The sequence below is a fragment of the Trichosurus vulpecula genome, chromosome 5 (assembly GCF_011100635.1).
Source record: "Trichosurus vulpecula isolate mTriVul1 chromosome 5, mTriVul1.pri, whole genome shotgun sequence".
In the NCBI taxonomy this organism is placed as follows: Eukaryota; Metazoa; Chordata; class Mammalia; order Diprotodontia; family Phalangeridae; genus Trichosurus; species Trichosurus vulpecula.
Genome location: NC_050577.1, coordinates 276,836,447 through 276,850,440, shown reverse-complemented (window position 1 = coordinate 276,850,440; position 13,994 = coordinate 276,836,447). Strand labels below are relative to the sequence as shown.

The window sequence follows — 13,994 nt, the reverse complement described above, 5'->3', positions numbered from 1 at the left end:
CAGATGAGCAGAACCTCTAGCCACACGCCAGTTCTCTTCAACCCATTCCATAGCATATGTCCTCCTGACATGCCAAGCTGAGAAGCATGACTTATCAATAAGTGGGACACCATGATCACAGGCAAATCACTTTACCTCTGCACTTCACTGGGACCTAAGGAACTTCAGAGATCATCTAGATCTTAAGCTGGGATCCACAAACTTGGTTTTTTAACACTGAGATAGCTCTGTTTCCACGTAACTAGTTTCCTTTGCAATCCCATATATCTGGTTTTACATATCTAACAGCATGATTCTAAGACAGGGTCTCTGGACCACCAAAACAGTAATAGCCTCTCCTCTTCTGGTGTTAACTCCCTCATTTCAGAAGAAACTGAAGCCCAGAAAAAAGAAATGCCAAAGGTCATCCAGAAGCAGAGAAAGGGTTCAAAACTCAGATTCCTCATCTATAAAATACGGACATCAGACTAACCTTACCTACCTTTGGGCCCTTTTTCCCAGTTACAACATTCTATCATTTATGTGGCTTTATGGGAATCTGTTCTCATTTACCAGAAACCATATTTCATCACAGATCCTACTTTTCTTCTACCATCAACCTTTGCCCCTGCTAATCCGTGTTCCTCCTTCCCTTCTTACTACCCAACAGGACTCCCTTCTCCCCAGCTCACCTTCTCCATTTGTTTAAGTGGCTAGAATATTTAGAACCTGCTATCAGAGAGCAGAGTTCTCACACAGAAGATCATGTTGGGAAATCACATTGGGAATGTGCTCCAAAATGGTCATTTCTTCATCACCATTCAGGCTCAAGTGTAACAACTGAGGCTGAGGCCTACAATGCCTCCCTGGGGCAGGCTCTGGGTCTTCCTTAACACCTTTCCCCCGACCCCCAAATGTTTCTATGGCCCCATGTACCACTGCTGACAACGGGACCATACAGACAAAGTACAGTACCTGCATTAGGACAAATTTGTCGGTGTTGGAAAAGAGAACCACAGTATTCTGCATGGTGTCATCATCTTCCTCCTCCTCCTCTTTGCTGGGAGAGCTATCAATGTCCGCAACCTGAGAGGCCAAGGGAGGCAAGGAGAGTGAGCCATACTAAGCCCACCCCAACCAATTTTTCTCCTCCCTAGGGTGACGGGGAGTGAAGTTTGGGTCACTGCAGAAGGAAAAGGCAAAAAGCTGGGACCAAGAGGGCTCTGTCTCTCAACCCTGAACAACAGAGATTTTTCTTCAGAGGCCATTGGGTTGGCTCCCTTTAAAACCAAGTGGCCTAAGGGAAGGGGGGGTGGGCAGTGGAATGAGGGAAGGCAGGCAGCCTTGTTGCCTCTAAGTCTGGGAAAAGGAAATGGCTACGTGGAAGGTGAGGAATCTAGGAATGGGTACAGTCAGGGTGGCGGCCAGAAAGAGACCGCTCCTTACTACCAGAGTCTCCACAGAGGAAGTGGTTGACTTCAGCCGGGCACGTCCTCTCCCCCTTCCTCCATGGGCACCCCCCCGAGGTCGACGTCTTCCTGGGAAACTACTGCTACGACCCTGGGCAAGAGAAGGAATGGGCAACATGGGTGGTTCAGGAGAGTTAGGGGCTTGTGCCCTGGACCCAAGGGTTTGGCAGGGAAAGTTCATTAGAGCACTGCTATGAATGGGAGGAGAGAGGGCAACAAACAGGGACAGCTAAAGTCCTGGTGGCCTAACCAGGGGAATTCCCAAAATCCCAGCCTGGGAAGGAAACTTTCCTGGGTTTGGCATCTCCCGAGAGGCTAATTCCACCCAAGAGCAGCACTAAGTTGTAGCCATGAGGCTCCCAGAGGGAAGGTGGCTGCCCTGACCCCACTTCTCTTACCTGTTTGATACGGGAGCGGGCAGGGGAACTTCGTCGTCGCCCCTTATCGCCCTCAGCCTTGCCGCCAGCTCCAGCCACTCCAGAATCACAAAGTAAGGAGTCATCAGTCTCAGGCAGTGAATCGGTACAGAGCCGAAGGGAGCCTTCATCCCGCGCAGGGCTGACATCGGTGGACACACCTAGCTCCATGGAGAGTGAGCCACCCCCCTCGGGGTCTGGGGAGCCCAGCAGAGGCTCAGAGCCTGGGAAGCTGGCACTGGCGTCACCTTGGCTCAGGTTGGAGATCTCATTGACAATGTCAGACTTGATGAGGGTGGGAGGGGTATGCACTGGTGGGGCGACTGGCTCCTCAGGCTCTTCACAAGGTGAGCTCTGCCCAGCCTGCTTGCCATCAGAACCATAGACCTCCATAGGGGTCACAGGGGCCAGCTCCTCAGGGTCAAGGAGCAAGGGAGAGCCTTTAGGATCACTACCTGAACTGCCGGAGGTCTGTCCAGTCTCTGGCTCTGGACCAGTAGCCTCCGTCTCATCGAGACAGACTGTGTCCTCACCCAGACTAGAAAAGACATCCAGGGCTGGAGCAGGGCTGGGGGCAGGACAGGAGAGGTCTCCTGTAGGGCAGGCTGGGGGGCTGATCCCACTAGGCTCCAGAGCTGGGCACTCCGGTTCTGTCTCCATCTCCTGTGACTCAGACTCATCCAGGGCTTCTGGTGCCTTCTCCAGGAAGCCCAGGGGAGAAGGGGCTAATGGCAGAGGGGAGCACTGTGGAGGAGGGGGCTCTAGAGGAATGGGAGAATTCAGTTCTCCCAGTTCTTCAGGGGAGGCTGGAGAAGGAGTCAAATCGATGGGAGCAATGGGCTCTGGTTCAAAGCAGCTGGCTTCTGGAGGGGGGCTGATGGGCGTGTCTAGGATAGGGACCTCTGGAGGGGTTCCTGGCTCACTGTCCCCTTTGGCATCAGGGAGCTCCTCTTGCTCCCCCAAGGGAGACAAGGATGGTGGGGCTACAGCAGTGGCAGGAGAGAGTGGAGGAGGGGGAGGATCTGGAGGGGAAAAAAATAAAGCAAGATTTTAGAGATGCACGATCCCCAGGGACAAGAATAATAAAGAGTTCACACTGTGCTGTGATGTTTGCAAACCATTTTCTTGACAACCAGCCTACAAAGTAGCTAGCAACTATCATTGGCTTCATTTTAACCAGTGATGAAACTCAGGTAAAGAGAAATCCAATGGCTTGCCTGAGGTCACAGAGTTAGTGACTGTCAAGAGGCAGAATTGAAACCCAGGTTTCCAAACTCTCCGTCCTACGCTCGCTTCACCATTACCACAATGTCTCTAGGGGACAGACAGTATTGAGGAAAAAGGATGCTTCCCCACTTCCTTACCTGTTGGTGGTAGCTGAGGTGACAAGAGTGGTTCCTCGGGTAGGAACAAGGGCTCCAGTGGCATCTCCTCATCAAGGGGGGCAACCTCAGGTGGGGATGGGACCTCAGGTGGGGACTCAACTTGGGTCCCTGTTTGCCCTACAGATACAAGAGGCCAAAGTCCTCAGATATCCTCCACAGGAAGTCCAAGACAGGGGTAACCAACCCACACTCTGGTATAAGCGGTGTTCCAAACACTTTAGCAGCTGACACCTGCACTAGCTAAACTTTAATTCTCAAACTCTTTATTGATTTAGTGGACCCCACTCACCTAGTGGTTTGGCTTCACACTGCAGTGGCCCTGGTTCCTCAGACTTTGTACAGGCTTCTTCCTCCCCACCCTCCAGCTGTTCCTGGCATGCATTATCAGGATCATCAGGTATACCAATGGAGGCAATGCCAGGCTCTGGTGGTGAATATCTGCAAAAGGAGCAGAGAAACAGGCACTATAACCCTCTGTAGGGCCACTTCCCTGGCCCAGCTGCCAACTCTACGTTGGCATTAAGGTATCTTGTGAGCATGTTACATGACTATGAGTGGCACTATCTACCCCAGGACACCATAAATATGCTTCCCAAATTTCACTTCATCTGGGGAGGCTCTGGCCAATATTAGCATTCCCCCTCCCCCACTCGCCAAAGACCTCCTCTCCCACTTACTTGTTACAGACAGGGGGGTTCTGCTCGGTATCAGGGCTGCCCATCCTCCCGCCCTGGGTGTTCTGCTGCCCCTGGCACCGCTCACACAGTGAGTAATTCTCATACCACTGGCAGTTGGGATCCAGCTCTGCTGGGCACGCCCCACAGGCTCGGCACACCCGGCATGTCTGTAGGGAGACAGAGAGTATCTTGGGCATCAAGTCAGAGAGGAGAGGTGAGAGAGGGTACCCAAGCAAAGGAAATCCTGTCTACTTCAGGGACACTCACCTTGCACTTCCACGAATCAGGGGGCAGGCTCTGAATAGCTGGCTTCAGGCAGAATGTGTGGTAGCCCTTATCACATGCCTCGCAGACGAGCATCATGGAATCCTCCCCGGGCTGCCTGCAGGTTAGAGGGCACAATACAGGATCTTCCCCAGTTCCCTCCCCAGCTTTACCTGCCCTCCTCCCCATCTCCCAGCCTCTTCCTAACCCATACCCACCTGCAGGTTTGGCACACTTTGCAATCTGGGCACTGCCAACCAGCACGTTTTCGTGCAGTCAGGGCAGTGTCCAGACAGGCCCCATGATAGTGTTGCCCACAGCTGGTACAGAAGAGCAGGTCTCGAAGCTCACCCACACCGCATGCCACACAACGAGCATCCTCTAGCGGGGAGGAAAAGTGAAGAAGTAAAGTCAAAAGTTAAAAAGCACAGCATTCAAGTAAGCAGAAGCACCCGAGTCCCAAATGTTTCCCCTTCCCAGATGCTCACCCAGATGTGCAGCCTCCTCGCCATGCTCCAGACACAACAGCTGCAGAGTCTTCATAGACTGGAAGGAACCGCTGGCAGCAGCGCAGGGGAAGTGGTAGAGTCGTGGGCATCCAGGCGATCGGCAGGGGATGGAGGCTCCCAGCCTGGAGCAATGGGAACAGCGCTGCCAAAGCAGAGACTTGGCCTCAGACTTGGAGGGGCTAAATCCATCACTCCCCTCAGAGCTAGTCCCCAGCCCCACATTTACCCACTTCCCGCCGACCTCACCAAGTTTGCCAGCTCTGCCTGACTGTGCGGATTAGAAACACCGAAGTTGAATCATTCCCACCCTCTACTGTCTTTTCCCCTTTGCCCTACCTGAGAGATCCCTGAGAAGATGGCCTTGTCCACTCCATGCAACTCCAGCCCATCTTGGCCCTGTACTCCCACTGACCATGCTGCACACCAATGGTGAGCCCAGCAAGGTCCTATACGGGAAAATAGAGGAGAAAAGGGAAAACAATTAGCAGCAAGAATTCATATCTCTCCAGACTATCTCCCAACTCCCTTTTTCCTCCCCAAATTTCTCCTTTTCCATCATGCCCCCCCCCACTTTCTCCCATTCTTACCACCAGGCTTTCCCAGATGGGCAGGTGTCAAGCCCTCAGGGAAGCCAATCTGGGACAGATCATCACTGGGTGGTACTGACTCTCCAGGTCCAGGCCCCCCAGGTGGCACTGCCGGATCCAGGGGCCAGTCTGGTGGAAGTTCAAAGCACCGCAGCTCCCGCTGCCCATGGAGACTCCATTCCCCACAGTTACAGAAGGCACAGCGCCGAAGTGGGCCCTTGCTGCAGGCACACAATCATTAACACCCACACTAGGCACTCCTGTCAACCCCGGGTGGCAACACTCCCACCCCTCCTAAAACACTCCTATCTTCTAGGCCCTTTGGAAGAATTCTGTCTCCTAGGCCCTTCCCAAATTCTTCTGAAACCCACAGACTCCAAATTCCTACTGCACTTAAAAAAAAACAAACCTAAATCAGAGCCCCTTACTGCCTCTAAGTCTCTATCCCTTATTTCCCATAGGCCAGTTACCTGCAGTCCTGGGGAGTGTCCTGGGGCTTGGGGCTCCCTGCGCTGTGGACAGAGGCATCCCCCAAAGGTGGATTGGGGGGGTCTGGCTCAGTGGGGCCTGACTCTTCGGAGGCTTCAGGCCCATCAGCTAGAAGGACAGAGGATAGATATCAGGCACTGTCTAACATTCTGCCCAAACCAGGTTGCTCCCCTGATCCCACAAAATCATGGACGGAACCTCCAGTTTCTCTTTACATTAAGAAAGTCCTTTGTACTGAAAGGAGAAAGGCCTAGGAAGGGTAGCCAGAGCCCTTGGAATAAGAAGTAACATGATGCTACCCTACAGTCTACTACTGCCCCAAAAGATATGCATAGGCCTCGTCAGGTGGCTGTGCTCCCTATCACCAAGTAGGCTCTGTGTCTCTGTGCCAGGAATAAGTTTTCAAGACACCACCCACCTCTCTGAAGCTTCCTGTGCTCTCACCTGCCGGCTCTGAATCTTTATCTTCACCAGAGGGCTTCGGGTCGTCCATTCCTCTCTCCGACTGGGCAATGCCCTTCCGGGGAGACCTGGCAGCACAAATATAAAAGCCCAAGATGCTATACCACCTGACACACTAGCACTCCTTTCATAGTATTACTGAAGGAGGGACAGCTATGTACCTAGATACTGCAAGTACTTAACCATGCCCAGGAGTTCTGATCCCTCCTGCTAAAACAGGTCTCCACTCCCTTCATCCCTTGAGACCTGCCCACTAAAGAGTACTTGGTCAGAAGGACTCCAATCAGAAGTACATCAAACACCAAATGTGCTTCCCCTCCCAGCCCCTTGTCTTTTGGCAAAGCTTTTTGTACTCTGCTCAACACCCTCAAACGGAACCAGCTTGAAGCCATATAAGAGTTTCATTTCAGCCACCAGTTCGAAAGCTCAGCAGTGCCAGGTTCCAACCTCCTCCCTCCTTGATGCTGTCTCTCCCCACACAGCTCCTCAGAGGGAAAAGCTCAACTGGAAGGGGGCAAGCACCAATCCACCTCTTCTCTGGGGACACATAGCCCAAACTGGGCTTCACCAAGACCTTCCCTTGCGGGGCTTTCCCTAACAAGGAAGAGAAGATAGGAGGGATTCATCAGCACTACTGCCCAGCCACAGACTGGCCCCACAACAGATCCCCAGGTTTAAACTGGGGCTTCATTCTGAAGGGAGTTCCCTCCCACTGGCTCCCTGCCACAGAAGCTGACCCTAATTCCTGTCCCCACCTCCCCTCCCATCCTAATGAACCAGCACAGTCCCCTCCTCCTTGCCCCACCAGGGGTCTCACCAAGCCTGGAGCCCCCAGGTTGTTGCCCCTAGCAACGACAACAGCCCTTCCTTCTTAGATGCCCCCAGAAGCAACAGAAAAGGGCCCTGAGAACTACTGAGCATGTGTAACCAGGCCTACCGCCTGGCATGCTGGGAGTTGTGGTCCTTGGAACACACTGCCCCAACAGGAGTTCTAAAGCAGAGGACTGAGTAGTTTCCTTCCCTTTCAGCTAAGTGGGGTTTCCACATACTCAGTGGGGAGAGACAGGGGGTGGAGAAAAATGACTGAAGGTAGCACACACTTCAATGCAGGCCTGACTGTTTCAGGGCCTGTACTACCGTAAAACCAAAATACACTGCCCTTCCAAATGGGAGGAAGAAATCAGAAGGATCTGTCCAATTCTACACACTAAGCACTTTGCCCACTTTATATAGGGTTATAAGTAGTTTATATAGTATGGGGTTTGCTCCTGGCCCTCAAATAGAGTCTATCCTACATGCAGGATGGGGGGAAAGGAAGTTAGAGAAAGAGAGATACGTGGGAAGGAACAATGTTTGTAGTTCTTAGTGCTAAGATTGGGGGATTGAGTGAGTGAGTGAATAATCAGTCTAGATAAATATTTGGAAACTGCTCCAAAAGGATGAAGTTCTCACTTTTATAGCAGATCTAAACTTGCTCAGCCATGTCTCACCTTTCCCATACCTTTGAACGGAAAGCAGGGTTACATCAGCCTCAGGATAGGCCTCCCCCCCATCCAAAAACTGAAGGCAGATAATCCACCTGGATCTTTTCAAGTGATGCAGGAACAAAAGAAATAACAGGACTCCTCCAAAAGTTCTCAGGATCAGAGAATAACCCAAAGACCTCAGTCCCTTCCCTAGGGCCCAGGCCTCCAGAATCATGAGGCTGGAGTCTCACTCCTGGGATACTTCTCAGGAAAAAAAAAAATCCTTTCAATCTCTATCCTCCAAATAGTGCATCATTCCACATCCCACACCCCTTCCAGAAAGCAGTTTTCAGGAGAAGACACCCAACTGACTCCCACTATCTTCAACCACAAGAGCATCTCTCTTCTCCAACTTCTCAATTCACCTACATCTGTGACTGAAAAGGACAGGACAGAATAGCCACTTAATCATCCTATCTACCTGTTAGCTCCATGGAAAACATCCAAAGGATACCTTTGGGAAGAGGAGTTGTAGAAACTGACACTGTTCCAGAAGGATTAGAGCATCTCCTGCCCCTTGTTCCCATTTAATCATCCAAGCCCTAATCATATCTAGGAAGTGTGAGAGATTCTCAAAATTTCCTAAACAGTGGCAACAGCATTCTGCTACCTCCTGTCATCCCAACCAGGGACTCCCGATCCCACTGACTCTCACCCAAAGTTGAGGCCAAAGAAATCACAACAGCAAAGTGGGAGGGGGGGGCCAAAAACAGTGATAATGCTGTGGGGTGGGAGGAGAACCATCTTACACAAGGCCAGAGGGACAAATTCCTCTGTCCTCCCCCGAGTACAGCCCTCTCAAGATGAATAGCATGGCACTATTAGGGAAGAAATGGCCACCCACCCCACTGAGACAGGGTAAGTGACATCAGCAATTCCCCAAGCTATACCCTTAAGAACCTGAGTCCCCTAAAAAGGCTCAGAACCTTCAGTCCCTACCTCCCTATCTCTACTCTGCAGAGATTAGACAGAAGGGCCTGCCTGGCCTAGGCTAGCACCAAACCTCTCCTCAGGCATATATTCATGGGCAGCAGCCATAGTCCTCAAGTTTCTAAAACCCACTCCCTAAAACCTCCCTAATTCTAAACACTGAAGACTGGGTTTCTCACTCCAACACTCTCCTTTGCCTGTCAGCAATCAAGACCCCTTCCTATTCAATCCTTTCCACATGAGAAAGCTCTCCCAGATTACTATAAAAATATTATCTGGCAGGATTTAGGCAAGAGAGAGTAAGGAGAAGACCTAGGAGGACCCCAGGAAGTGAGCAGAAAGAGACTAGGTGGTTTTGCTTACTTTCCCAAACAAAATGTCCTAAGAAAGAAAGGAAAAGAGACTAGTTTTATTTCATCTCTATTCCCCCTCCCCACCCCTACCCTTACCCCCCACCCATGCCAACTGCTCAAGCCTCCTTTTCCCAAAAAAGCGGGAAACAGGGGCCTAGGGAGGTGAAGGGCCTAACCAAGCCTTTGAGTGAACAGCTAGTTCTGCTAGAGGACTCAAGACTTCCTCGTTCCCAGCCTGAAGATAAGACCACACCTCTCTTCACCCTTATTTTGGGGAATGCCCCCCAGAAAGGACCCTAAAGATAGAAAGCTGTCCCTATGGACTGCCAGGGTTGTCCCTGGCCTACTCTGGGGTCAGCCACACCTAACCGGAGTATTACTGGGGGGTAGGGAGTGAAGAGGAGTGAGGGTTTAGGGAGTAAGGGACCCTATCAATGAATATGGCTGGGGCCTCCAAAGAAGAGATGGAAACAAGAAGCACAGCTGCCACCTCATTTTACACCCCTACCAATGCCACCTCTTACAACGCGGTTAACACCAAGAAATATTTCAAGGACAGAGCCCACACTTCCCTAGTTTCTAGGCTGGGCCTAGGGAAACCTGGGGTAGGGGTAGGGAGGGGGAGTGGGAAGTAGAGACTCCAGTCAAATCCCTTCTGGACAGCATGACAGGTGGGGGGACTGAGAAGAAAGGCACCTGTCCCAGTACAAAGCCAGGAGAAGTGAGTATAATACTATATTCTGAACAAATGCCCAGAACCCTGGTCATACATAGGCCCTCTAGCAGAGTCAGCATTGATTTGTCCACTTCCCCTCTGAGAAAGGCAAGGCCACCCTATTTGCCCAGCCAGGGCAAATCAGAGGACCAGGTTAAGTCCCCACTTGGGAAAGGGTTGGAGAGGTGTGGGAGGGGCCAAAAAGGGCAGGCGGGAATAGCCAGGGGCTCATGGGCAGCAGACCCTCCAGGCCAGACACCGAGAAAGCCACAAACAAAAGCCATTTTTTCCGGCCCACATTCGCAGGAAACAAATCTCTCCAGCCTCCTCTATAATCCTCTGGAGATTATGTCCATCCCCAAGAGAGGGAAGGCAACAGGACTGCGACAGCATTAGGCCTCAGACTGGTCACTTTGCTTTACTGGGTAGGGGATAATTTTTTTGGGGGGTGGGAGGGTTATGCATCAGGGCCATCTCTGCTTCCTTCTAGACCTTGCCACCCCCTCCATCATACAAGTCCAGCTACAGGAACTCCTCCTATTGCACGCACAGGAAGGGGGAATGGAGGTGAAGGCGGGAGGGGTCCCCTAGTCTATGGCGCCTGTTAAAAGTGTGTGTGGGGGGCTTACGGTCAAACCAAGAGGTAGTTTTCACTAGTCCCCACCTCCTCAAGACACGGGAAGCCTAAACAAGGCGGGAGAGGAAGCAGCCCCAGGGGCGTGTGCAGACTGCTGGGACAACTCTAGCCAGTCCCCATAGCCGATCATCCTCCCAGCACACACAAATAAAAACACACCTGGGCTGCGGGAAGACTTGAGCCATCTTTCCCGGTTCTCAGGCACACCCCAACACACCAGGCCGCAAGGCAAGCCTCACTCCAGGTTCTGGTCTCTGGACGGACACTGCCAGGAAAGCTCTCCCCTGAGCTCTGACACCCTCCGTTCCCCGACTAGAAGCTGGTCTCTGCTAGGGGACGGATCTGGCTGCACCTATAAGTGGGCCCGGGCAGCGCGGACTTCACTCACCTCTTCACAGGGCGATCCAGAAATCTTCACCCGAGAACATGGCCACAGCTCCGGCCGCTCCCCGACCTCCACCCGCCAGGACGATCACAACCGCCCCCCACACGGGGGGGGCCAAAGAGGGGCCAAGAATGGTAAATCCAGGTCGGAACGGGGTCCCCCCCACACTTCAAAAAAAATTTAAAGTGGCTGAAAACACCAAGGCGGGGAGTTGGTTCTCTGCCCTCGGTCCCAGCAGCTTAGGTTTCCCAAGCAAAGCCCGGGGCGGCGAATCCAGAGCCGACACAAAGGGAGCACCGGTGGCTTTGATCTTCGGCCGAACAGTCTTCACATCCGACGAGCCGGTCCGCCTCCCAGCACCGGGCCCTCCGGGCGCCCCCCCACCCCCACCCCGATGCCCAGCGCCCGGTCCCCGGTGGAAGGCTGAAATGCTCCCGGTGGAACGCTGCAGGCTCCCCCTCGCCAGCCCGGTTGGAACACGGAGCCTCTTCCCCAGCTGGCCCGGATGGAACGCTGAGACTTAGGATGGAACGTTGAGGCTCTCCCCGCCTTGGGCCCCCTGAGGCCGTGCTAGCTTAGCTACATTGAAGGGAAGCCGGCAGGGCCTCAGGAGTGAAACTGACACACACGCTCGGGCCCCGCTGCCTCCGCCCCAACCTTTCTCTCCTTCGGCGGCTTCGGGCCCCGCACCTTCGACTCCTCCCGGGGAAGGGAGGGTTGGGTGAGGAAGGAGCGGGCGGTCGGAACCCTCTGCCCGCTCCTCTCCGGCCGCTCGGGGCCCAGCTCTCGCCTCCCTTCCCCTCTCGCTCCGAGGGCTGCCCCGACTCCGATCTAGCCGGATCAGACTGGCTTGCACTCCACTATCGTATGCAGGGTAAGACCACCGGGGATCTAAAGGTTCATGGCCCAGCCCCGGCTCCCGGCGCCGGGGGTCAGGAAACTGAGCGGAAAGTGGGGACCAAGGCAGCCATTTGCAACCGGAGAGGAAAGTAGTGCAGCGGAGACACAGCTCCGCCTCCCCCCTCCGCCTCCTGCGCGGCCGGGAGGGTGGATCCTGCGAACCGGGCTGCTCCCCGGTCCGAGATGTCGACGACGGGCGTAGAGATTCAGGTAGCCTCCTGTGGAAGAATCGTGTGGGGCTTGGTGCCAGAGGACCCAGCTCAAAAAGAGGAGAAAGGAGAGGACGAGGCCCTATTTTGTGTTGGACCTGAGCAGCGGAGGGACACAGTTCTTTCGGGGAAAGGCTGTGACTCTGCAGTTCTGCGCACACGCTGAAGAATCCCTCCGCTTGAGGTTAACCCCGACGGCGCCGGTCAGACCGATGCGCAGACACGTGGGAATGAAGTTCCCCTAAGATCTTGTCTTGCCCCCTCCCCCTTTTTTCAGATCGGCCTAAGCTCCGACTGGAGCCCAGAACCCGGAAGTCCCCATTTCCTCTGCTTTTTCTCTCAGTGCGTTCTCCTCGGGATCACCAGGACCCGAAACTCTAGCTCCCCCCACCCCCACCCGGTCCTGGGGCATTCTTGCTTAAGGAGGGGGATGGAAGAAGAGAAGAGGAGACTGGGGATTGGCTACTGCTCTGCATCCTGGGAACTGGAGTCCCCAAACGGAGAAAGTAAGGAATAGGCTCCTAGCTCTCACAGGAAGGGTTTTCTCTACCTTCTGGGCACAGAAGACCAGAGCAAAAGCCCCAGCTTCTCCTAGGAGAAAAATGAGTCTGGGGAGGAGTGGGGAGAACTGTGTACCCACTCATTTCCTCCCACTAGAAAGACACAGCCAAGGCAAAAAAGACTGCCTTGCAGGCTTGCTCCTGTTTCCTGGCTCGAGTATAGTTACCCAGGACAATTGAGAGAAAATCCCCTTGAAACACAATCCTTGCAAAGATGGGTAAGAGAGAGGAAAAAGGTTCTCATTTATTAGAGCAGCGGAGCTTTCTTTGGCCTATGATCCTGGTTCTGGGGCTTTCCAAAGCCACAAATAGGGAGAGAGGAGGGTCCTTCTGGACCTTCAGTTAAAAGTTACCGGAGGGCTGGGTATATGTGGAAGTCAGGGTGAGGTGAAGTGAGGGTATTTTCACCTCCCTCTCCCAGCTTCAGTTTCTCTCCTCACCTCTTGAACCATTCCAACAAAGCGAAAGATCCCTTTTTCAGGAAAAGGCTTCCCCAGCAGCCCAGGTTACTTTTTTTTTAAACAGACATACTAATCCCAGAGAAGAGGGGAGTAGATGGAATGATACAATGGCTACAAAACCCAGGAAGAAAGACAACATTCTTCCAGGAAATAGTCCTCAAGTTCACTGAGGCTGCTCCATATTTACACAATTTTTAGGGATTTCTAGTGTTTGCTATTCTGCCCAGAGGCACCACAAAAAAAAACCAGAGAGCAAATACTCTAGGCAAGTGGGTCTGGTCTCAGCTAAAAGGGGGTTGGTTTTTAATTACCTTTTTGCCCCAGTCTGTCCCAGGAGTGGGAGAGGTCCAGGCTACAGAGGTTCCTGTGACTTTGGAGTATAGTGCCAGTTGAGGGTAGCCAGCACTGCCTCTCCCCTTCCCCAAGCTATGTTAGAGATCAACTCTCTGGGCCCTAGAACCAAGACAACCTAAGAGTCAGATAGTGGGACTGTCCTTAACTAGCGAAGGTGGAAATTGAACAGGATCCTAGATTTCAATGTACCCTTCAAGTAGGAGCCTTTGATTTTTGATGAGAAGCTGGACAGGCCTGAAAGACACTTTGATGTGTCAACTGCAAGTTTTCTTGTTCTGCTACTTATCCCTAATCAGGGAGCTCCAGCTGGAAATAAAGGCCATAGGAGAGGCCAGCCAAGTCAGGTAGCACAGCTGTGGGCTTCTGGAGGAGCAATGCAGCCTTCTCAGAATAGCTCCCCAGTCTATCCAGGGCTGCTTCTGTCCTAATTGAACAATTACATGTTTACCTGACAACTGTAAGGCTTTTCTTAAAACTAGTATTAGAAATCCAATGGGGTAGAGAAGGATAGGTGTACTCTGAACACAGGAACCATATAAGCCGACTTGGTATCTATCCAAAAAATAGAAAGAAAATTAATTGCTTGGACTTACAACCCACGGAATCAGGACAGCAGCATTTTATATTTAAAGACTAGTATCTGTGGGGCCCAAAAGAAAATTTAAAGGGGAAAATGGTTTGGTGGGGTGATGTCCAGGTGTTTCTCCAGTGGGGAAAAAAAATCTCT

The 13,994-nt window shown here is 52.6% G+C and overlaps 1 protein-coding gene across 1 annotated transcript in view; it reads right to left on the bottom strand.

Annotated features, from left to right (window-relative positions):
- The window catches only part of KMT2D (lysine methyltransferase 2D), a 35,823-nt gene extending 24,740 nt beyond the window's left edge, over nt 1–11,083 (bottom strand). The window contains exons 1-14 of the mRNA XM_036759189.1: nt 10,787–11,083; nt 6,220–6,305; nt 5,757–5,883; nt 5,287–5,507; nt 5,036–5,145; nt 4,679–4,841; nt 4,409–4,571; nt 4,194–4,308; nt 3,927–4,093; nt 3,539–3,687; nt 3,229–3,366; nt 1,847–2,886; nt 1,426–1,539; nt 955–1,065 (exon numbers count right to left, since the gene is read on the bottom strand). Of these exons, the coding sequence (XP_036615084.1) occupies nt 955–1,065; nt 1,426–1,539; nt 1,847–2,886; nt 3,229–3,366; nt 3,539–3,687; nt 3,927–4,093; nt 4,194–4,308; nt 4,409–4,571; nt 4,679–4,841; nt 5,036–5,145; nt 5,287–5,507; nt 5,757–5,883; nt 6,220–6,268 (2,667 nt within the window). The 5' untranslated portion in view covers nt 6,269–6,305; nt 10,787–11,083. The remainder of the gene's footprint in view (nt 1–954; nt 1,066–1,425; nt 1,540–1,846; nt 2,887–3,228; nt 3,367–3,538; nt 3,688–3,926; nt 4,094–4,193; nt 4,309–4,408; nt 4,572–4,678; nt 4,842–5,035; nt 5,146–5,286; nt 5,508–5,756; nt 5,884–6,219; nt 6,306–10,786) is intronic.
- Nucleotides 11,084–13,994: the final 2,911 nt, after the last annotated feature.